The sequence below is a fragment of the Anomaloglossus baeobatrachus genome, chromosome 2, assembly GCF_048569485.1.
Source record: "Anomaloglossus baeobatrachus isolate aAnoBae1 chromosome 2, aAnoBae1.hap1, whole genome shotgun sequence".
Taxonomy (NCBI): domain Eukaryota; kingdom Metazoa; phylum Chordata; class Amphibia; order Anura; family Aromobatidae; genus Anomaloglossus; species Anomaloglossus baeobatrachus.
The window spans coordinates 727,355,582-727,380,392 of record NC_134354.1 but is presented as its reverse complement, the minus strand read 5'-3'; the positions used below and the strand labels follow the sequence as shown (position 1 = coordinate 727,380,392).

At 46.7% G+C, this 24,811-nt stretch overlaps 1 protein-coding gene across 1 annotated transcript in view; it reads left to right on the top strand.

The window, feature by feature from the left end:
* PAN3 (poly(A) specific ribonuclease subunit PAN3) overlaps positions 1 to 24,811 on the top strand; it is a 135,565-nt gene that overhangs the window by 5,622 nt on the left and 105,132 nt on the right. Inside the window, 1 exon segment of the mRNA XM_075337365.1 lies at positions 12,158 to 12,276. Within this exon segment, the coding sequence (XP_075193480.1) occupies positions 12,158 to 12,276 (119 nt within the window).

The following is a 24,811-nucleotide window of genomic DNA, read 5'->3' as shown; positions in this document are numbered from 1 at the left end:
ATACAGTGCCTTGTGAAAGTTTTCAGCCCCAGTTAATTTTTCAACCTTTTCCCACATTTCAGACTTCAAACATAAAGATAAAAATTTTAATGTTATGGTGAAGAATCAACAACGAGTGGGACACAATTGTGAAGGTGAACGATATTTATTGCTTATTTTAAACTTTAAAAAAAAAACAAACCTGAAAATTGCGGCGTGCAATATTATTGGTCCACTTTAAGTTAATACTTTAGCACAACCTTTTGCTGCGATTACAGCTGCAAGTCGCTTGGGGTATGTGTCTATCAGTTTTGCACATTCTTGTCCATTCTTCCTGTCTGGACTGTGACTTGGCCATTCTAACACCTGGATACGTTTATTTGTGAACCATTCCATTGTAGATTTTGCTTTATGCTTGGGATCATTGTCTTGTTGGAAGACAAATCTCCTTCCCAGTCTCAGGTCTTTTGCAGACTCCAACAGGTTTTCTTCAAGAATAGTCCTGTATTTGGCTCCATCCATCTTCCCATCAATTTTAACTATCTTCCCTGTCCCTGCTGAAGAAAAGCAGGCCCAAACCATGATGCTGCCACCACCATGTTTGACAGTGGGGATGGTGTGTTCAGGGTGATGAGCTGTGTTGCTTTTACGCCAAACATATCGTTTGGCATTGTGCCCAAATAGTTTGATTTTGGTTTCATCTGACCAGAGCACCTTCTTCCACATGTTTGGTGTCTCCCAGGTGGCTTGTGGCAAACTTTAAACAACACTTTTTATGGATGTCTTTGAGAAATGGCTTTCTTCTTGCCATTCTTCCATAAAGGCCAGATTTGTGCAGTGTACGACTGATTATTGTCCTATGGACAGACTCTCCCACCTCAGCTGTAGATCTCTGCAGTTCATCCAGAGTGATCATGGCCTCTTGGCTTCATCTCTGCTCAGTCTTCTCCTTGTTTGAGATGAAAGTTTGGATGGACGGCCGGGTCTTGGTAGATTTGCAGTGGTATGATACTCCTTCCATTTCCATATGATCGCTTGCACAGTGCTTCTTGGGATGTTTAAAGTTTTGGAAATCTTTTTGTAACCAAATCTGCTTTAAACTTTTCCACAACAGTTTCATGGACCTGCCTGTTGTGTTCCTTGGTCTTCATGATGCTATCTGCGCTTTAAACAGAACACTGAGACTATCACAGAGCAGGTGCATTTATACGGAGACTTGATTACACACAGGTGGATTATATTTATCATCATCAGTCATTTAGGACAACATTGGATCATTCAGAGATCGTCAATGAACTTCTGGAGTGAGTTTGCTGCACTGAAAGTAAAGGGGATGAATAATATTGCACGCCCCAATTTTCAGTTATTTATTTTTTAAATAAGTTTAAAATAAGCAATACATTTCGTTCACCTTCACAATTGTGTCCCACTTGTTGTTGATTCTTCACCAGAACATTAACATTTTTATCTTTATGTTTGAAGCCTGAAATGTTGGTAAAGGTTGAAAAATTCAAGGGGGGCCGAATACTTTTGCAAGGCACTGTATTTGCCAAAATTATTATTAGGATACGATCTTGTAGATGGGAATAATCCTTTTAACGGGAATTAATCACTAGGATTTTCGTATATAACCTTAAGCCCGTGCAGTACTGGCGCTATCAGGCTGATTCTATATATACTTGTAGTGATCAGCTCGGATGTTTAGGCTTTCAAATCCAACAAAGTAAAGTTTAAAAAAATTGTCAGCTTCAATTATGCTAATTTTACTATTTAATTTCTTGACTAAAAGGCGTTGGCACCTGCCCATAGCGCTTATCTCCGGCGCCATCTTTGTGAAGATCGTGCCCCCCCCTTCCTTGCTATCCTATTCTTGCAGGTGAGAGGGTGGCGCATGCACCCTCGCTTCTTCTGCTCTCGTGACCGCGGTAGCGCATGCGGTCACACCAGAAGTAGAGATTGCCCCCTGAAACAGCCGATCAGAGGAACAAGCAGACAGCAGCGTGCCAGTGACATCGGCACCGGATCGCATGACGCTGGGTCAGGTGAGAAGTTCACAATGGACTCTCCTAACCCTGTGACGTCAGTGCTACTGTGCCTGGCACGGTGTCCTCTTCTGCAGGTAATCGCGTCCTCCGATCAGCTGTTCTCCACTTCTGTTGTGACTGCACGCGTTCCCGCTGTCACAACGAGAGCAGAAGATGCAAGGGCGCATGCGCCGCCCTCTCAGCCGCATGAATAGACTAGCAGGGGGTAACATGATCTTCACAAAGATGGCGCCGGAGATGAGTGCAATGCGCAGTGAAGAAATTACTGTAGAGAACAGAGAGAGGGAGGAACAGGCAGGGGGCGGCAATCCATATGAATACCCACCAAGTTTTCTGCTCTGTTGTAGCTGGCGATTTATTAAACTTGACTTTGTTGGATTTGAAAGGCTAACCATCCGAGCTGAGCACTACAGGTATGTAGAGATCAGCCTGATAGTGCCAGTATAGCACTGGCTTTAGCTTATATGCGAAAACCCTGGTGCTTGGTTTCTTTTATAAGAACAAACATCAGGATTTTCATATATAGAGTAAAGCCAGTGCCATACTGTCAGTAGGAGGCTGAATGTGAGCATAGCTTTTATTCAGAGACTGGATGTTTTATTTATTTCAGAAATATGTGCAAGTAAAGTTCCAGCAATGCACTGCTATTTGATTGACAGGTGCAACAGGGGTGAGAAGGTGTATCTCGGATCTTAATATTCCCACCCATGTCTCCCTGCCTCGCTTTCCTCCCCTTGTCGTCGTCATAGACGTTAATTATGGCGGCGGCAGACAGAAAGGAGCAGGAATAGTTAGTAAAATTAGACCTACATATTCCCACCCCTGTTGCACCTGTCAATCAAATAGCAGTACATTGCTGGAACTTTACGTGCACAGATTTCTGATATAAAACATCCAATCTCTGAACAAAATCTATGCTTACATTCAGCATCCTAGCTCCAGTATAGCACTGGATTTACTTTATAGGAAAATCCTGCTGATTGGTTTCCTTTAACTGTTCCTGAAATGGTAGGAAATATATCCGCAGGCTCATTATGATCAGAGACTCTATTGCAATGACTGTATATACAAATGATAACATAGGATCCGCCAATCACAATAGGTGATGTCACAGCTGACCCTGCACCTCCTTTCAGTGACCTTTGCACACGCTCATTAGATGCCCCAAGACAAAAGATCTGATTAACTCTATAGCTGCTTATATATTAGTGAAATGCCTGAAGCCGTAAGGCAGTGTAGATACCCTAGTGCTAGTGGCAAATAAGAAAATGACAAGATTTTTATTTTTAATACAAACTATGGAAAACCAGATCATGGGAACACTTATTGAGAACACACAAACCTGACTTAATTGATGATTTTCTGAGGACTCCTTCCCTTTAACAGGGCACATGAAATCAATAGAGGGCTGCTCTGTTCAGGGGCTTTAACCCCTGGCCAGACTTGTTGACGTCTTACTCGGTAGACCATGTTGGAGGCATGTCCTGTAGTTTGGCTTCCCCATATATTGAGGTCACACACGCCTCCAATGCACTTACAAGCTATTTTGCATTTGGCTTCATAGTGTGATTGCTCATCTTTGGATTACCAGGCTGGTCTAATTTTCATTGTTGTACTGGGATCTATACAGCCGCACCAATAGTTTCAGTAGTAAAACCAGCCTCATAAGAGTGCCAATTAACTTGACGCGTGTGTGTGTGTGTGTGTGTGTGTGTGTGTGCGCGCGTTTTCTTCTCCCCCCCCCCCCCCCCCTTTCATAGTGGGTGCAGGTATGGTCTGACGGCTGGCATTACCATCATTTACTAAAAATCTCTGGGTCTCATATAGATGTGGGACACGTATCCGTCGTCTTCTGTTATTAGTGGCCAGGAGGGTTGCCTCACCTGCTGTCGCCGCACCACCTTTCAGACCAGGCATTATATTATGGCTGCATAGTGACATTTGACATCGCTGACCCCAGGGCCTGTAGGTCCATAGACTGATCACATTTGCTTGTACTATGTACTGTATTTTTGAACTATTAGACTCGCCTGACTATAGGACGCACCCTGGTTTTAGAGAAGGAAAATAAAATTTTAAGCAAAAAATGTGGTCATGACACTGTTATGGGGTGAGGATCTGCTGCTTACACTATTATGGGGGTAATGTCCCCAAATTCTCTACTAAGGTACCCCATCCTGGTAATGATCCTCCTGCCTTGTATGTGATCCCCATCCTTGTATATACAGTTAGGTCCAGAAATATTTGGACAGTGACACAATTTTCGCGAGTTGGGCTCTGCATGCCACCACATTGGATTTGAAATGAAACCTCTACAAGAGAATTCAAGTGCAGATTGTAACGTTTAATTTGAAGGTTTGAACAAAAATATCTGATAGAAACTGTAGGAATTGTACACATTTCTTTACAAACACTCCACATTTTAGGAGGTCAAAAGTAATTGGACAAATAAACCAAACCCAAACAAAATATTTTTTTATTTTCAATATTTTGTTGCGAATCCTTTGGAGGCAATCACTGCCTTAAGTCTGGAACCCATGGACATCACCAAACGCTGGGTTTCCTCCTTCTTAATGCTTTGCCAGGCCTTTACAGCCGCAGCCTTCAGGTCTTGCTTGTTTGTGGGTCTTTCCATCTTAAGTCTGGATTTGAGCAAGTGAAATGCATGCTCAATTGGGTTAAGATCTGGTGATTGACTTGGCCATTGCAGAATGTTCCACTTTTTTTGCACTCATGAACTCCTGGGTAGCTTTGGCTGTATGCTTGGGGTCATTGTCCATCTGTACTATGAAGCGCCGTTCGATCAACTTTGCGGCATTTGGCTGAATCTGGGCTGAAAGTATATCCCGGTACACTTCAGAATTCATCCGGCTACTCTTGTCTGCTGTTATGTCATCAATAAACACAAGTGACCCAGTGCCATTGAAAGCCATGCATGCCCATGCCATCACGTTGTCTCCATGTTTTACAGAGGATGTGGTGTGCCTTGGATCATGTGCCGTTCCCTTTCTTCTCCAAACTTTTTTCTTCCCATCATTCTGGTACAGGTTGATCTTGGTCTCATCTGTCCATAGAATACTTTTCCAGAACTGAGCTGGCTTCATGAGGTGTTTTTCAGCAAATTTAACTCTGGCCTGTCTATTTTTGGAATTGATGAATGGTTTGCATCTAGATGTGAACCCTTTGTATTTACTTTCATGGAGTCTTCTCTTTACTGTTGACTTAGAGACAGATACACCTACTTCACTGAGAGTGTTCTGGACTTCAGTTGATGTTGTGAACGGGTTCTTCTTCACCAAAGAAAGTATGCGGCGATCATCCACCACTGTTGTCATCCGTGGACGCCCAGGCCTTTTTGAGTTCCCAAGCTCACCAGTTTCTCAGAATGTACCCGACTGTTGATTTTGCTACTCCAAGCATGTCTGCTATCTCTCTGATGGATTTTTTCTTTTTTTTTTAGCCTCAGGATGTTCTGCTTCACCTCAATTGAGAGTTCCTTAGACCGCATGTTGTCTGGTCACAGCAACAGCTTCCAAATGCAAAACCACACACCTGTAATCAACCCCAGACCTTTTAACTACTTCATTGATTACAGGTTAATGAGGGAGACGCCTTCAGAGTTAATTGCAGCCCTTAGAGTCCCTTGTCCAATTACTTTTGGTCCCTTGAAAAAGAGGAGGCTATGCATTACAGAGCTATGATTCCTAAACCCTTTCTCCGATTTGGATGTGAAAACTCTCATATTGCAGCTGGGAGTGTGCACTTTCAGCCCATATTATATATATAATTGTATTTCTGAACATGTTTTTGTAAACAGCTAAAATAACAAAACTTGTGTCACTGTCCAAATATTTCTGGACCTAACTGTATGTCCCTGATCCTGCTCATAATCTACCCCCATCCTGGCATACGGCCTGTATCCTATGGCACAGAAAAAAAAATTAAATGTCTATACTCACCTTTCCTCGCTCCCTGAAGCATCGCTCGTCTTCCTCTGTGTCACCAGCAGTGCCGCTGATCTGTGTGGAGCCGTTCCCCTGCAGCATCACGATGTCCTCCTGTCTGCCGGCTGATGTGTATGGAGAGCGGTGCGCACAGCGATGACGTCATCGCTGTGCTCACCGTTCTCTACACAGATCGGCCGGCAGACAGGAGGACATCGTGATGCTGCAGGGGAAAGGTGACGAGTGAGTATACCGTACTTATTCACTGCGCCCCGCTCTGATAATGATGCGCAGGGGAGCAGTGAATACAGCCGCACATGATCACTCCAGGCTGTAGTTGCCAGGGGTGATCATGCCGGCCGGCTGTTTATTATGCGCCCATCCTTCGCCCATCATCCCGCCCACCTGTCAGCGCCGGCTTCAGCGCTGAGAGGTGGGCAGGAGGATACATGCATATGTAATGAACGAGCCCACGTGGTCACGGCAGGCGCTGCTGCAGCCTGCTCATGCCGCCGATGACCCGCTCCACTGCAGCACCCTCGTTCCCTGATTCCCTACATTCAGACTATAAGATGCACCCCCGACATTTGGGGGGGGAGAAGTGCGTCTTATAGTCCGAAAATTACGGTAAGTTTCCCACCTTACATCTGCCCTATAGCTCTACCTGGGCATAACCAGGAGTCATTTGAGTGCCTTACATCTCACACAGTCTTCTCTCTGGTCTAAATGCCTCAAACCTCCTATCTGTTTTGCTTGTAACCTTGGCTAAGTATATATATATATATATATATATATATATATATATATATATATATATATATATATATAATATATAATTTGTGCTGCAAGTGATGTAGCATTGATAATGACCCTGATTTTGGGATTTTCTGACTAACCACTGATGCACATTATGTAATACATAGAAAATTGCTATTACACTGGGTTACTTGCGTTTTTGACGATGTGGTGGTGTTTGTTTTTTGTTTTTTTGTTTTTTTTGCTCATGCTTTTAACGATTAATACACCCCAGGTCTTTGGGGTACTCTGTCCCGGGCCTTGTATTCACTGGGGTGGCCGTTGCCCGGATCTGTGACCCTGGCGGTCGCTTGAAAAGGGATTTTGTACAAGGGACAAATGAAAAGTGTTTTTTCGTGACGCCACTTGCGTCATGCGGCTATATGGGGAAAGCCGCCGCTACAAAGTCTCTTACTGCTGGGGCTGCTGGTATTGAGCAGCTTGGATGTGATGGTTCTCTGCAAGTAGAGCTAGGCCCCAGGGGAGGATGATGGTGGTTGTAGTATACTGGTGCAGACGTGTAGGAAGAATTCAGACAAATCAGGGGCTGCGGTTTAACTTGTGCTTTACTCACTGGTTTGGAGTGGCAGCTACCCGGCTGGTGCTGGTGTCTACCAATCCGGTATTCCCTTTGTTGAAGTGGTGATCTGGTGAGCTTTACTTCTTTGCACCCTTCTGTAGTTGGTGGGTCCCCGTGGCCTGGAGCATTTTGGGGTCCCCTCCTGTTGTCTCCGTCCTAGCCCGTACAGCAGGCAGCTTGAACCTCTGTCCCCGTTCCCAGGTTCCCTCTCTGCTGCTGTGCCCCGGACACTAACGTCAGTGAGGTCCTTGATGGTCCCCTCACTGGGCTAATTATCAGGTGAGCCTGAAGCGTCTTCCTGAACTAGGGCTCTGTACCCCGTCGGTGCCTGGTCCAGTGAGTACTTGCACCATACTTTCCCTGGCAACCATACTTCTTTTTTTGAGATATATATGTCTATATCTCTTGTAATGGTGGTGTGCTTTTGGTGCATTTTTGTCAACTATGATTGTTTCGGTAGAAAAGAGGTGTGGGTGGTTGTTGTGTGTTTTTTTTTTTTTTTTTTTTTTTTTTCTTTTTGCGGTGTGGTGTTTGACAAATATTTGTCAGTCGTTGCCTAAAAAAAAAAAAGCAGCATGTCACTACTTCATTGCATTTTGTGAACCTTTTCCACTTAATGACTTCTCAATGTCAAAACGCACTGTCCAAAATACATGCGTTTTGACTTTTTTTTTGGCAGTGTTTATATTTGGGAAAAGGTTGCAGTTCAGTTCAAACCAGAAGGCAGCGTGCAGACATACCCTTAATACCCTTATTCTAGTGAGAGCCTTAAGCGGGCTTTACACGCTACGATTTCGTTACAGCGATCTCGTTGGGGTCACGGATTTTGTGACGCACATCCTGCCGCTGTAGCGATGTCGTAGCGTGTGACTCCTAGGAGCGATTTTGGATCGTTGCAAAAACGTCCAAAATCGCTCCTCGTTGACATGGGGGTCCACTCCCAATTATCGCTGCTGTCGCAGGGGCGAAGTTGATCCTCGTCCCTGCGGCAGCACACATCGCTACATGTGACGCCGCAGGAACGAGGATCATCTCCTTACCTGCCTCCGGCCACAATGCGGAAGGAGGGAGATGGGCGGGATGTTACGTCCCGCTCATCTCCGCCCCTCCGCTTACATTGGGCGGCCGCTTAGTGACGTCACTGTGACGCCAAACGGACCGCCCCCTTAGAAAGGAGGCGGTTCACCGGTCACAGCGACGTCGAAGGGCAGGTAAGTATGTGTGGCGGGGGTGCGCGATTTTGTGCGCGACAGGCAGCGATATGCCCGTCGCGCACAAACGATGGGGGCGGGTGTCATGCTAGCAATATCGGGCCAGATATCGCAGCATGTAAAGCCACCCTTAGTCTAGTGAAACCGTTTCAGACTGAAGATCCTATAAGGATTAGGGCTGGGAAAAAGCACTCACTAATATTCACTTCATGATTCAGCAGAGTTGATGACCCGATTTCTTTGATTTTATGGACCCGAATTTCACCAGATTTGGTGACTATAAGTTGCGGTCACCACCAGTGGGCTCTTATATAAAGTATTCTAACGTGCTGTATATAAGAGCCCAGGCCGCTGTGTAAAATGTAAAAAAACACTTTATAATACTCACCTGATGGGAGGTGCGGCGCGCACACTGGTCGGATGGGTGTCTAGGGGTCCGGTGCCTCCTCTTTCGGCCATCTTTGTCTTCCTTTTTCTGAAGCCTGTTCTCATGACGCGTCATCCATACTGCCCGGCATTGGGTCCCGCGCAGGTGCACTGCAATACAGTGGAACCTTGGATTAAGAGTAACTTTGAGAGCGTTTTGCAAGACAAGCAAAGCTTTTTGCAAATGTGTAACTTGGTTTAAGAGCAATGATTTGCAACAAGAGCAAATACTCACCGTGTACACTTCTGGTTCCGTCCTTTCACCGTGCTCTGACCCGCTCTGGAGGTAACTTTCTATACATATGTACTGTATACTGTATACAATATACCATTGTACAGTATATACTATATAGCATGTCTATCAATTTGCATTTGTGGATATAGTATTGTACTCTTTCGGCTAAGCAGTGCAGCACATTGCTTATACTGCACCTCCCGCACTCCAACAATTCTATTATAAGTTAATGTGCAGTTTAATTTGTTTTATATGCTTTTACTGTACAGTATTTTGTATTGGTGTAGTGTAGTAATTTTATATGAATACAGGATATTATATTGTATTACTGTAATAAGTTTCTATAAATACAGTAAATATTTTTGGGTTGTCAGTGTTTCAATTATTTCTTATGGGAAAATTTGCTTTTGATATAAGAGTAACTTGGTTTAAGAGCACACTTCCAGAACCAATCATACTTGTAATCCAAAGTTCCACTTTGATTTGCCCTACTCAGGGCAAATCAATGTGCGCCTGCGCAGGACCTCAATGCTGGCCAGTGTGGATAACATAGGACGCATCATGCACCCAGGTTTTAAAAGAACAAAGATGGCCGAAAGATGGCGCTGGTCCCCGAGAACGGAGTCACCCATCTGACCAGTCCGCCCGTTAGATGAGTATTAAAGTGATTTTTTACGTTCTACACGGTGGCCTAGGCTGTTATATACTGCATGTTAGAATGCTGTATGTAAGGCTATGTGCGCACGTTGCGTAAATACATGCAGTTACGCTGCGCTTTGTAGCGCAGCGTAACTGCATGCGTCCTGCGTCCCCTGCACAGTCTATGGAGATTGTGCAGGGGCCGTGCGCACGTGGCGTTTAAGAGCGCAGCGCTTCGGCTACTGCCGAAGCGCTGCGTTCTAAGAAGTGACATGTCACTTCTTCCGTGCGCTTTGCCGGCAGCTCCTGCTCTGTCTATGGCAGGAGCTGCAGGCAGAGCGCATGGAATCGGCTTCACTACGGACATTTCTGCAGCGATTTAAAGCGCACATGTGCTCTTCAGATCGCTGCAGAAATTTCTGCAGTGAACTGTACGCAACGTGCGCACATAGCCTAAGAGCCCAGTGGTGGTGGCCGCAGCTTGTAGGGGACAGATCTGGTGACCGGTTTCCTTTTAATGTTCTGGGTCATACTGATTGTCTGCTTACAGGGACTGATAGGTGGCACGGTACAATCCCCAGTCAGTAACATTTTTTACCAATCGGTAGTTTAAACTCCTCTACTCTGCTCGGCCGCTGTAACGATGCGCACGGAGCGATCTGTACTAGTTGGCTCGGTGCTCAGAGGCGTCCATGATTCTTGGTAGAATGAGACATGTTTACACTGGAATATATAGTTTGTACTTATATATTGTGTACTTACTTTGCTTATAGATCACAATAAGGCTATGTGCGCACGTTGCGTAATTGCATGCAGTTACACTGCGATCTGCACCGCAGCGTAACTGCATGCGTCCTCTGCACAATCTATGAAGATTGTGCAGGAGCCGTGCGCACGTGGCGTATTAGAGCGCAGCGCTTCGGCTGCTGCCCGAAGCTCGCGTTCTAAGTGACATCTCACTTTTTTCCTGCGCTCTGCATGCAGTCCCCGCTCTGTCTATGGGAGGGGCTGCGCTCAGAGCGCATGGAATCTGCTTTTTTTTTTTTTTTTCATTACGGACTCTTTCTGCAGCGATTTGAAGCGCACGTGTGCTCTTTAAATCGCTGCAGAAATTTCTGCAGGGCCAGTACGCAACGTGCGCACATAGCCCTTAGACCTAGTGCATAGAATTGTCCTCTGTAAACTTTAAGGGTATGTGCGCACGTTGCTTTTTACCTGCTTTTCTGCTGCTTTTCCTTCTGCGCTGTTTAATGCCAAAATGGATGTGTTCTTCTATTCAAGCAAAGTCTATGGGAATTTGGGTTTCTTGTTCACACTATGTTGTTCAAAATGCTGCCTTTTTGAGGCAAAACTTTGGTCAAAAACTCAGCTTTGCAGTGCAAAACCCAAATGGCAAAAACAATTGACATGTTGCTTCTTTGAAAAGCTGAGTTTTTGACCAAAGTTCTGCCACAAAAAGGCAGCATTTTGAACAACATAGTGTGAACAAGAAACCCAAATTCCCATAGACTTTGCTTGAATAGAAGAACACATCCATTTTGGCATTAAACAGCGCAGAAGAAAAAGCAGCAGAAAAGCAGGTAAAAAGCAACGTGCGCACATACCCTAACACCCTTCCCCTCCCCCTTCCAATACCACCCCCACCCACCACCACTTTGGATTACAGTGCAACAACCTCCTATACACATCTCCTGAATAAATAGTTTGGGTATTAGGTTAGCTCACCATATGTACCACTCATACAACGCCTGGGCATAAGGCTGGAAAAATGTAACTTTAGAACTTCTCCATTCATCCTTATTGGGCTGTTGAGCTGAAAGCCAGGACTGATCCTTTTTTGGGTGCAGTTTTGGTCTCAAAACTGCTCATTCCCTATCAAAGTCTGAGATTTCATTTTTGCCGTTCGCACTGTGTGTAAAATTTTTATATATATATATAGATATATTATACACAAACACATGCGTTTTTTTTTATTTTTTTTATTTGCCAAAAACGCTGCATCTTTGTGGTCAAACGCAGCGTGCGCACATAGCCTTACTGGATGTCCACGTCTGTGTGACTGTAGTACTTTACTAGTATAAAACAACAAAACAAATTCATTAAAATGTGGTGATTTGGTGGATGTGACACTTGTACGTATGTGTAAGGAGTGTTGTAATGCGGTGTGAATGTCAGATGAAGCTGTTTGGTGTGATTGTTGTTTTTAGAAAATGTATATTTATCTTCTTCTTCCAACCCCCCCCCCCCCCTCCTTCCTCCTCATTTACACCTTTTTAATGAATATATTTATGTCTCCCCTCCAGTTCCTGGAATTGATGGTTCGTTACCAGACTCCAGTTTGACCGATTCTTATTTCAGTACCAGCTTTATTGGAATGAATGGGTTTGGAAGCCCCGCAGAGGCAAACTACCCCAGGATGCAGGTAAAAACAGAGCGCCCTCTTTTATACACTGATCACATGTTTTCGCACTGTTTTTATACTGGGTGATCAGATGGCATCTGGTATGACGTCTCTGCAGCACTTCTTTTGCTTAAATAGGAGAAATGAAGCACAACATGGGCCATTTACACTGTGCAGAATTATTAGGCATATGAGTATTTTGATCAGATGATACTTTTATACATGTCGTCCTACTCCAAGCTGTATAGGCTGAGAGCCAACTACCAAGTAAATTAGGTGATGTGCATCTCTGTAATGAGGAGGGGTGTGGTGTAATGACATCAACACCCTATATAAGGTGTGCTTTAATTATTAGGCAACTTCCTTTCCTTTGGCAAAATGGGTCAGAAGAGAGATTTGTCGGGCTCTGAGAAGTCCAAAATTGTGAGATGTCTTGCAGAGGGATGCAGCAGTCTTGAAATTGCCAAACTTTTGAAGCGTGATCACCGAACAATCAAGCGCTTCATGGCAAATAGCCAATAGGGTCGCAATAAGTGTGTCGGGTAAAAAAGGCACAAAATAACTGCGATGTGGGGAGAGAAAGGGAGTGATCCAGCACAATTCCTCCTTAGTTTAAAACATTAGGATCTTTATTGAAACTTCTTAAAAACATGGTGGAGACCGAAAAATGAATAACATGGTAAAGGCACGATTCATGAGGGCTTTACGCGTTTCGGACTTAAAATAAAAACAACTAGTCCTTAACGACTTTTTTCGTTCATTCACAAAATAACTGCCCATGAATTGAGGAAAATCAAGCGCGAAGCTGCCAAGATGCCATTTGCCACCAGTTTGGCCATATTTCAGAGCTGCAACATTACTGGAGTATCAAAAAGCACAAGGTGTGCCATACTCGGGGACATGGCCAACGTAAGGAAGGCTGAAAAACCACCACCTTTGAACAAGAAACATAAGATAAAATGTCAAGACTGGGCCAAGAAATATCTTAAGACTGATTTTTTTTTCAAAGGTTTTATGGACTGATGAAATGAGTGACTCTTGATGGGCCAGATGTATGGGCCAGAGGCTGGATCAGTAAAGGGCAGAGAGCTCCATTCCGACTCAGACGCCAGCAAGGTGGAGGTGGGGTACTGGTATGGGCTGGTATCATCAAAGATGAACTTGTGGGACCTTTTCGGGTTGAGGATGGAGCGAAGCTCAACTCCCAGACCTACTGCCAGTTTCTGGAAGACAACTTTTTCAAGCAGCGGTAAAGGAAGAAGTCGGTATCGTTCAAGAAAAACATGATTTTCATGCAAGACAATGCTCCATCACATGCATGCAACTACTCCACAGTGTGGCTGGCCAGTAAAGGTCTAAAAGATGAAAAAGTAATGACATGGCCCCCTTGTTCACCTGATCTGAACCCTATAGAGAACCTGTGGTCCCTCATAAAATGTAAGATCTACAGGGAGGGAAAACAGTACACCTCTCGGAACAGTGTCTGGAGGCTGTGGTGGCTGCTGCACGCAATGTTGATCATAAACAGATCAAGCAATTGACAGAATCTATGGATGGTAGGCTGCTGAGTGTCATCATAAAGAAAGGGGGCTATATTGGTCACTAATTTTTTTGGGGTTTTGTTTTTGCATGTCAAAGATGTTTATTTCTAAATTTTGTGCAGTTATATAGGTTTACCTGGTGAAAATAAACATGTGAGAGGGGAATATATTTGTTTTTTATTAAGTTGCTTAATAATTCTGCACAGTAATAGTTACCTGCACAAACAGATATCATCCTAAGATAGCCAAATCTAAAAAAGCCCCACTCCAACTTCCAAAAATATTAAGCTTTGATATTTATAAGTCTTTTGGGTTGATTGAGAACATAGTTGTTGATCAATAATAAAAACAAAATCCTCTAAAATACAACTTGCCTAATAATTCTGCACGCGTTGTTGTAGTGCACTGATACTGAGGGTCCTGAAGGGAGAGATTCTGTCTGGCTAATGCTTTGGTCATGAAAAATGGCAGAATGTGCCTTCTTAATTAAAGAAGTGTTTCACTCATATTTATTATTTGCTCAATCGATATTATGTTGAGAAACTGTTTCTCTCAAATACCTTATGTTGGCAATAGTGCCTGTGAGCGGCGCTATTGCGGACCGCTGTTCCCTATCGCCTGACCCCCGAGCTCCGTGACCTCTGGGATCCGGTGATGTCACGTCAACTTCCTGCTGACATGACATCACCGCAGCCGGCTGCATTCTCCGTGAGTGATTGGCTGTGGGCGGTGTTTCATAGCCCAGTGTGACCGCGCATCAGATCCCTGCTCCCTCACAACAGAGCCCTGCAAGCAGGAGACACGCACAGGGCTGTGATGAGCGGTGAAACTCTGCCCACCGCCCAGTGACTCAGGAAGGCTGCGGCAGCCGCGGTGATGCCACGTGATCAGGAAATTGACGTGACCTCACCGGAGCCCAGGGGTCAAACAAAGGGGAAGAGCGGACTGCAATAACGCCGCTCACAGGCACTATTAGCAACACAAGGTATTTGAGGGAAACATTGTTTTTCAACATAATATCGATCTAGCAAATAATAATAAATATGGGTGAACCACTTCTTTAACTGTAATTCTGGGTTTTCATGTCAACAGGACTGGAGCGAGGCCTGAAGTCCTATTTTCTGAAGGTTTCTTTAAACTTTCCACATCACAGGAAGCCCTATGGGGTGGTGATGTCCTTGTTGTAAAATTTTAAAGTGTTTACTTTAATGCGGCCAATATACAATTCCGGACACAATCAATGGTCGGGTGCTGTGCTGTTTCTGAAGATAAGAAGCCGTATTTTTGGAACCCGAACAACCCCTTCAAACGATATGGACATCTTTGGGGAGAACCCCTTTTTAACTATATAGAAAAAACGTCCTTTCTTTGTCGCTCCATTGGGAGACCCAGACAATTGGGTGTATAGCTTCTGCCTCCGGAGGCCACACAAAGTATTACACTTTAAAAAGTGTAACCCCTCCCCTCTGCCTATACACCCTCCCGTGCATCACGGGCTCCTCAGTTTTTATGCTTTGTGTTGAAGGAGGCACACATTCACTCAAGCTCCCATTTTAGTCAGCAGCAGCTGCTGATTGTATCGGATGGAAGAAAAGAGGGCCCTAACAGGGCCCCCGGCATGCTCCCTTCTCACCCCACTAAGTCGGCGGTGCTGTTAATGTTGAGGTACCCATTGAGGGTACAAAGGCTGGAGCCACATGCCGTTTTTCCTTCCCCATCCCTTAGAGGCTCTGGGAGAAGTGGGATCCTAACCGGTCACCATTCACTGGGACCGGGCTCCCTCCGCAGCCCCTGGGGGAATCTGACGGACAGGAGACTGAGTATCATCAGGGACAGGCCCTGCATCTATAAGGTACTCTGTGTCCCCTTGGGGACGGTGCATGGAGCGCCTGTGTTACAGACGCTGCAGCGGCTGCTGTTTTTTTGTGACGACCGGGACTACCGCGCCGACCGCGCCTGTTTGCCGGCCGCGTTATTAAATTTAGTCCCCGGCTTCTGCGGCCTAGTACCATAACTCCCGCCCCCGGGCCTGCCAGTCAGGGGTAAGGGCGGGACGGTCGACTGGACGTCGGCAGTGAGGGCTGGAGCATACTTAGGTGTTCTCCTCCCCCCTCACTGAGCACTGTGGGGCACCAGATTCCCGCACTTTATTAGTCACGCCCACGGCTCCCTCCTCCCCTGAGAACTCTGGCAGCCATATTTACAATCACTTCTGCCGGTGGAGGATTTCAGAACGAGCTCTACAGCTCTGGGAGGCCCAGGCAGGGAATCTGGTGGACACACAACCGCTTTGAGCGGTCGGTAAGCCACACCGGTTACCCGGTGCTGGCCCCCCTTGGGTGCCGAAGTGTATATACATTTTCTCTGTTCGGCCGCATTGTTTTGCTTTTGGCTATATACCCTCAGTGATCACTCTCAGAGAAGACTACAGCATGTCGTCCGCAAAGAGCAAGGGTCCCAAGGCACAGGCTTATTTTGCAACCTGTACCTCTTGTGCGGCTTTGTTACCTGCAGGTTCCACCTACCCTCACTGTGTGCAATGCTCGGCCCCTGTGGCACTCACTCAGCCGGAGCCTCGGGCACTGGTGGGACCCTCGGCTCAGGTAGAACCGCCGGCTTCCACTGTCCAGGTGGCAGGGACAGAGTTTGCAGTTTTGGCTGAGAAACTCTGAGTCGCTTTCACAATCCATGGCTCAGTCTATGGACAGATGGTCTGCTAAGATACTAGAAGCCTTGCAGTCCAGATCGGTCACACAGGCCCCGGGCACTGTGAGTTCATTGCCCCCAGGCCCCTCTCGGTCGGTGCAGCAGAGTGCTCCTGGGGTGACACCTAGGTCCCACGGGGAGGACTCCGACACGGACCGCAGTCCCAGACCGGCTAAGTGAGCTCGCTGGGAACCTTCCCCGGCTTCATCACGCTGTTCGGGGTCGCAGCATGAGGACTCTCTGGAGGATGAGGCGGAGGTCGCAGCTCAGGGCTCTGATCCTGACGTTGCTCTCAATCTTGATACACCTGAAGGGGACGCCATAGTAAATGACCTTATAGCGTCCATCAACCAGGTGCTAGATCTTTCTCCCCCAGCTCTACCTATAGAGGAGTCGGCAGCACAGCAGGAGAAACACCAGTTTAGGTTTCCCAAACGTACACTGAGTGCGTTTTTCGATCACTCTAACTTCAGAGATGCTGTCCAGAAGCACAGAGCATTTCCGGACAAGCGCTTTACTAAGCGCCTTAATGACACACGTTACCCCTTCCCCCCTGACGTAGTTAAGGGTTGGGCTCAGTGTCCCAAGGTGGATCCTCCAGTCTCTAGACTGGCGGCTAGATCCGTAGTATCAGTGGCAGATGGTTCATCGCTCAAGGATGCCACTGACAGGCAAATAGAGCTCCTGATGAATTCCATCTATGAAGCCATAGGCGCGTCTTTTGCTCCGGCCTTTGCAGCCGCGTGGGCACTCCAAGCTATCTCAGCTTGTCTGTCTGAGATTAATGCAGTCACACGTACCTCTGCTCCGCAAGTTGTGTCTTTGACTTCTCAGGCATCGGCCTTTTCGTCCTACGCTATGAACGCCGTCCTGGACTCAGCGAGCCGTACAGCGGTAGCGTCCGCCAATTCGGTGGCAGTCCGCAGGGCCATGTGGCTACGCGAATGGAAGGCAGACTCTGCTTCCAAGAAGTTCTTAACCGGTTTGCCATTTTCTGGCGACCGTTTGTTTGGCGAGCAATTGGATGAAATTATTAAACAATCCAAGGGAAAGGACTCGTCCTTACCCCAGTCCAAACCAAACAGACCTCAGCAACGAAAAATTCAATCGAGGTTTCGGTCCTTTCGGCCCTCAGCCAGGTCCCAATCCTCCACGTCCAACAGGTCAGAGAAGGGCCAGAGGAACTCTTCTGCATGGCGGTCTAAGTCACGTCCTCCAAAGACCGCCGGAGGAACCGCCTCCAAGGCGGCCTCCTCATGACTTTCGGCCTCCCCAAACCGCATCCTCTGTCGGTGGCAGGCTCTCCCGCTTTTGCGACGCCTGGTGGCCACATGTCCAAGACCGATGGGTGAGAGATATTCTGTCTCACGGTTACAGGATAGAGCTCAGCTCTCGTCCTCCGACTCGTTTCTTCAGAACATCTCCGCCCCCCGAGCGAGCCGATGCACTTTTTCAGGCGGTGAACACTCTGAAGGCAGAAGGAGTTGTGATTCCCGTTCCCATTCAAGAACGTGGTCGCGGTTTTTTACTCCAACTTGTTCGTGGTGCCAAAAAAGGACGGATCATTCCTCCCCGTTCTGGACCTCAAACTGCTCAACAGACACGTGAGAACCAGACGGTTCCGGATGGAATCTCTCCGTTCTGTCATCGCCTCGATGTCCCAAGGAGACTTCCTAGCCTCAATCGACATCAGGGATGCTTATCTCCATGTGCCGATTGCACCAGAGCATCAACGCTTCCTGCGTTTCGCCATCGGGGACGAACAAGCCTGACCATTGCTCTGGAGACTCTCCAGAGGTTCGGGTGGATCATCAATTTCCCAAAGTCAAAATTGACACCGACCCAATCACTGACTTACCTCGGGATGGAGTTTCATACTCTCTGTGATAGTGAAGCTTCCGCTGGACAAACAGCGTTCGCTGCAGACAGGGGTGCACTCTCTCCTTCGGACCCAGTCACACCCCTTGAGGCGCCTCATGCACTTCCTAGGGAAGATGGTGGCAGCAATGGAGGCAGTTCCCTTTGCGCAGTTTCATCTGCGTCCACTTCAATGGGACATTCTCCGCAAATGGGACAGGAGGTCGACGTCCCTAGACATGAACGTCTCTCTTTCACTGGCAGCCAAAACCTCTCTTAAGTGGTGGCTTCTTCCCACTTCCTTGTCGAAGGGAAAATCATTCCTGCCCCCATCCTGGGCTGTGGTCACGACGGACGCGAGTCTGTCAGGGTGGGGAGCGGTCTTCCTCCACCATAGGGCTCAGGGAACCTGGACTCCGACAGAGTCCTCCCTTCAAATCAATGTTCTGGAGATAAGGGCAGTGTATCTAGCCCTAAAGGCGTTCCATCGGTGGCTGGAGGGCAGATAGATCCGCATACAGTCGGACAACGCCACGGCGGTCGCGTACATCAACCACCAGGGAGGCACACGCAGTAGTCAGGCCTTCCAAGAAGTTCGGCGGATTCTGCTGTGGGCGGAAGCCACAGCCTCCACCATCTCCGCAGTTCACATCCCGGGCGTAGAAAACTGGGAAGCAGACTTTCTCAGTCGCCAGGGCATGGACGCAGGGGAATGGTCTCTTCACCCGGACGTGTTTCAAGAGATCTGTTGCCGCTGGGGAACTCCGGACGTCGACCTCATGGCGTCTCGGCACAACAACAAAGTCCCGGCATTCATGGCACGGTCTCAAGATCACAGAGCTCTGGCGGCGGACGCATTAGTTCAGGATTGGTCGCAGTTTCGACTGCCTTATGTATTTCCTCCTCTGGCACTGCTGCCCAGAGTGTTGCGCAAGATCAGGTCCGACTGCCGCCGCGCCATCCTCGTCGCTCCAGACTGGCCGAGGAGGTCGTGGTACCCGGATCTGTGGCACCTCACGGTGGGTCAACCGTGGGCACTCCCAGACCGACCAGACTTGCTGTCTCAAGGGCCATTTTTCCATCTGAATTCTGCGGCCCTCAGCCTGACTGTGTGGCCATTGAGTCCTGGCTCCTAGCGTCCTCAGGGTTATCTCAAGATGTCATTGCCACCATGAGACAGGCCAGGAAGCCTACGTCCGCCAAGATCTACCACAGGACTTGGAGGATCTTCTTATCCTGGTGCTCTGATCGGGGTTTTACCCCCTGGCCGTTTGCCTTACCCACTTTTCTTTCTTTCCTTCAATCCGGAATGGATAAGGGTTTGTCTCTCGGCTCTCTCAAGGGACAAGTATCGGCGCTTTCCATGTTTTTTCAAAAGCGTCTAGCCAGGCTTCCGCAGGTCCGCACGTTCCTGCAGGGAGTTTGCCACATAGTCCCACCTTACAAGCGTCCGCTGGAACCCTGGGATCTTAACAGGGTGCTAACGGCTCTTCAGAAACCACCTTTCGAGCCGATGCGGGATGTCTCTCTATCACGCCTTTCGCAGAAGGTGGCCTTCCTAGTGGCAGTCACATCACTTCGGAGAGTGTCTGAGCTAGCAGCGCTGTCATGCAAAGCCCCCTTCCTGGTGTTTCACCAGGATAAGGTGGTTCTGCGTCCGGTCCCGGAATTTCTCCCTAAGGTGGTATCCCCTTTTCATCTCAATCAGGATATCTCCTTACCTTCCTTTTGCCTCCATCCAGTTCACCAATGTGAAAAGGATTTGCACTTGTTAGATCTCGTGAGAGCACTCCGGCTCTACATTTCTCGCACGGCGCCCCTGCGCCGTTCGGATGCGCTCTTTGTCCTTGTCGCTGGCCAGCGTAAGGGGTCGCAGGCTTCCAAGTCAACCTTGGCTCGGTGGATCAAGGAACCGATTCTTGAAGCCTACCGTTCTTCTGGGCTTCCGATTCCTTCAGGGCTGAAGGCCCATTTTACCAGAGCCGTGGGTGCATCCTGGGCATTGCGGCACCAGGCTACGGCTCAGCAGGTGTGTCAGGCGGCTACCTGGTCGAGTCTGCACACTTTCACGAAACACTATCAGGTGCATGCCTATGCTTCGGCAGGTGCCAGCCTAGGTAGGCGAGTCCTTCAGGCGGCGGTCGCCCACCTGTAAGAGGGGGCCGTTTTTCGGCTCTTTTTATCGAGGTATTCTTTTACCCACCCAGGGACTGCTTTTGGACGTCCCAATTGTCTGGGTCTCCCAATGGAGCGACAAAGAAGAAGGGAATTTTGTTTACTTACCGTAAATTCCTTTTCTTCTAGCTCCTATTGGGAGACCCAGCACCCGCCCCTGTTCCCTTCGGGCTGTTGTTCTTTTGTGTACACATGTTGTTCATGTTGAATTGTTCTTTTGGTTCATGGTTTCAGTTCTCCGAACATCCTTCGGATTGAATTTACCTTAGACCAATTTATAAGTTTCCTCCTTCCTGCTTTTGCACCAAAACTGAGGAGCCCGTGATGCACGGGAGGGTGTATAGCAGAGGGGAGGTGGTTACACTTTTTAAAGTGTAATACTTTGTGTGGCCTCCGGAGGCAGAAGCTATACACCCAATTGTCTGGGTCTCCCAATAGGAGCTAGAAGAAAAGGAATTTACGGTAAGTAAACAAAAATCCCTTCTTTCCATATAGTTTATAGTTATATCTTGGCATATGTAGGTTTTGGTGCCCCACACCCGGATGAATGCAAATTCTGGTGTCTGGTGAAAAGTGCTGTGCACTGAACAAAGTGTGTGTGTGTGTATGTGTATATATATGGGGGGGGCGTGTGTGGGTGTGTGTATATATGGGGGGGGGGCGTGTGTGGGTGTGTGTATATATGGGGGGGCGTGTGTGGGTGTGTGTGTGTGTATATATGGGGGGGCGTGTGTGGGTGTGTGTATATATGTGTATAATATATATATATATATATATATATATATACATACATACATACATACATACATACATACATACATACATACATACATACATACATACCCACACCCCCATATATATATATACATACACATTATATATATATATATATATATATATAATGTGTATGTATATATATATATGGGGGTGTGGGTATGTATGTATGTTATATATATAACATACATACATACATACATACATACACACACACACACACACACACACACACACACACACACACACACACACACACACACACACACACACACACACACACACACACACACACACACACACACACACACATATATACATACATACATACATACATACATACATACATACATACATACATACACCCCCATATATATACATACACTATATATATATACATCTGACACCCAGAGATCTGCACATCTAAAGGTAGGACCATCCTCCATCCATACCACAACCTACAGACAGTGCTGTAATTACATCTCTGATAAATAAGGATTATTATAAAAATGGAAAATATAAATGTAGAACAAGTAACTGGGCAGAGAGCAGAGCTGGAGACACCCGACACCAGGAGGTCACACACTCTGGAAATCACATACTCTGAAGGGCAGAAAAGCATTCATGCACAAAAAGCCATTAAACATGCAAAGATTAGAGAAGAGCCAGAGACCCTCTTTCCTGATTTTACCTCTAAAGAGGAAGATAAAAGGAAAACCAATTATTTATTTTTCACAGACCAGCCCTTAGCCTGGCACACCGCTCTGTGCAATCAATATAAGTATATATCCAAGAACGGCAATCATAAGGGCCAGCAGATCAGAATTAGAAACCAAAAAGAAGACGAGACCAACTCACTGACCATAAACGTGTACAATAACGGCATAATCATGGTACAAGGGGCTGAGGAAAACTTACAGAAATTTGAAGACAGCTTTTCTCAAATTAAACTCCAGGCACAAAACTGCAAAGAACAACAAACCCCAGCAGCCACCATCACCTCTACAGAGACCTCCAGAGACAGAACTGCAGCCCCCAACACTTCACACCCCTCACCCGAGACCCTCAGAGACTGTTTATCTCAACTAGAAAGAGACTTTGTACAATTTAAAGAAGAACTTCAAAGAAACCTTGGTGACAGAAATGCAAATGACCAAGTAATGAATGAGATAAGCAAACTGAGGTGTGAATATGCAGCAGTGAATATGCATCTGCAGGAAATAAGAAGCAAAATGTGTGAACTGCAGCATGAAAATGCCCGACTGAGACAGGAGATAACAGAGCTGAAGACTCCGGGACACCTGAAACAGGAGGACGCCATAGAAACACAGAGGAGTGAAGACAACATGGCCCCCACTGGCCAGGAGGGAGCTATGGTAACTAACACCAGAACAGACACAATGGCCTCCACTGGCCAGGACACTGAGATACCAAATAACTCCAACAATATGAATGCTCCTGAAAATAACATAAGTGAACCACAAACCAGAGAAACAGAAAAGAGAAGAGAACTAGCCACCAGCAAAATCTCCAGCACAGACCCCCAGCTTCACCCACGTACCCCACCCGTGACCTCACAACGTTTTGATACCATCCTAATAATGGACTCAAATGGGAAATACCTGAAAACATGGCGACTATTTCCAGGAAAAAGGGTCAAAAAAATCCACTGTGCAACTATTGAGCAGGTGATGGCAGTCATCAATAACCCACGGTTCACAAGCCCAAATCATATTTTTATACACACAGGAACAAACAATCTGCCAGCCCAACACCAGCAGATCGCAGGACAACTGACCCAACTAGCAAAGACGGCAAAACTAAAATTCCCAGACAGCAAAATAATTCTATCATCTCTGCTCCCAAGAAATGATGTATCCAGCCAAACTACCCAGAACATCAACACGGACCTGACCACAAGAATCAAGGCTGTGCCCGACGTGATCCTGGCACAACACCCCTCCATAAAACACCAACACCTCTACGACGACAAGCACCTAAACAAACAAGGGGTCAGCCTACTGGCCAAAGAGCTGAAGGACATTATACTAAACAGAGACCCCATGCCTGGACTCAACAACAACCAAAATCCCATGGAAAGACCCCCAACAATAAAAAGACAGGAAACCCCAATTTCATCACAGGAGGCCAGAAACAAAGCCCTTCACCCAACATCGGGCCATCAGAGGAGGAGACCACCATGGAGGGGACCATCAACCCCACACAGAGACATGCAGGGCAGAGATATGGAAGAGATTAGAACCCTGCTCAGCACATTGTGCAGGAAACTAATGTGACTGGATCTAACATACCTATAAACCAGTCGTAAATCCAGAGTGTCTTACACAGCCGCACTCATTACAAGGTATATACACATGAGGTATATAGAAAAAAAAAAAAATGACCTCATTCACAATCAGCAGCTGGAACATCCAAGGCCTGAGCACCTCGGCCTTTGGATGTAAAACAAATGACCCCGACTTTATTCAAAGACTGAAGAATATAGACATTCAGATCCTCCTGGAAACATGGACCAGAGCTGAAAACGAATCTCTGGTGCCAATCGGATACAGAGAAATCTCTGTCCCTGCCCTTAAAAATAAAAACATCAAACAGGGCCGCTGCTCAGGAGGAATATTGATCTGGTATAAAGAAGAGCTCCACCAGTACATCACACCAGTGAAGAGAGGAGGCAGCCACATATGGATCAGAATCAGCAGCTCCATCCTCACCTCTCAGTCCGATGTCTACCTCTGCACCACCTATATACCACCGCCAGAGTCCCCCTACTTCAATCCAGACAGCTTTGAGATCTTACAAGAAGAAGCCACCCATTATCAGGTCCTGGGCAAAGTTCTCATCTTTGGAGACCTCAATGCAAGAACAGGGAGAGAAAAAGACTTTCTGACCACAGACGGAAACATCTACATATTTGGGGCAGAGAATGACAGTCACGACTCAGAACACTCAGAGAGAAACAGCTATGACAGTACAGTCAACAAAAGTGGCAAAAAGCTCCTGAACTTATGTAAAAGTTTAGGTCTTCATATTCTTAATGGACGTACAAAGGGAGACTCACTGGGAAGATATACACTAGACTCCCATGTAGGAAGGAGTGTAGTAGACTACGCCATTACAGATATGGACCCGGCAAATATTAGCGCCTTCATAGTCACCCCACAAACGCACCTGTCAGACCACAGCCAACTTCTCCTGTACATAAAATCTACAGAGAAACCATCCACACAAAAGCCACAGCAGAGCAGCCTCTACAACCGACCTCCATCCTATAAATGGTCCAAGACGTCAGAAATAAAATATAAAGAGGCTCCCAACAGACCGGAATTACAAGAGATGCTCCACAACTTCTACAGCTACAAGTACAAGTCAAACCCAGAAGGAGTGAATCAAGCTGCAAAAGACCTCAACAAAATATTCCACACCATGGCCAAATTGTCCGACCTCAAACAAGTCAACTACAAGAGGCCAAAAGAAAAGCAGAT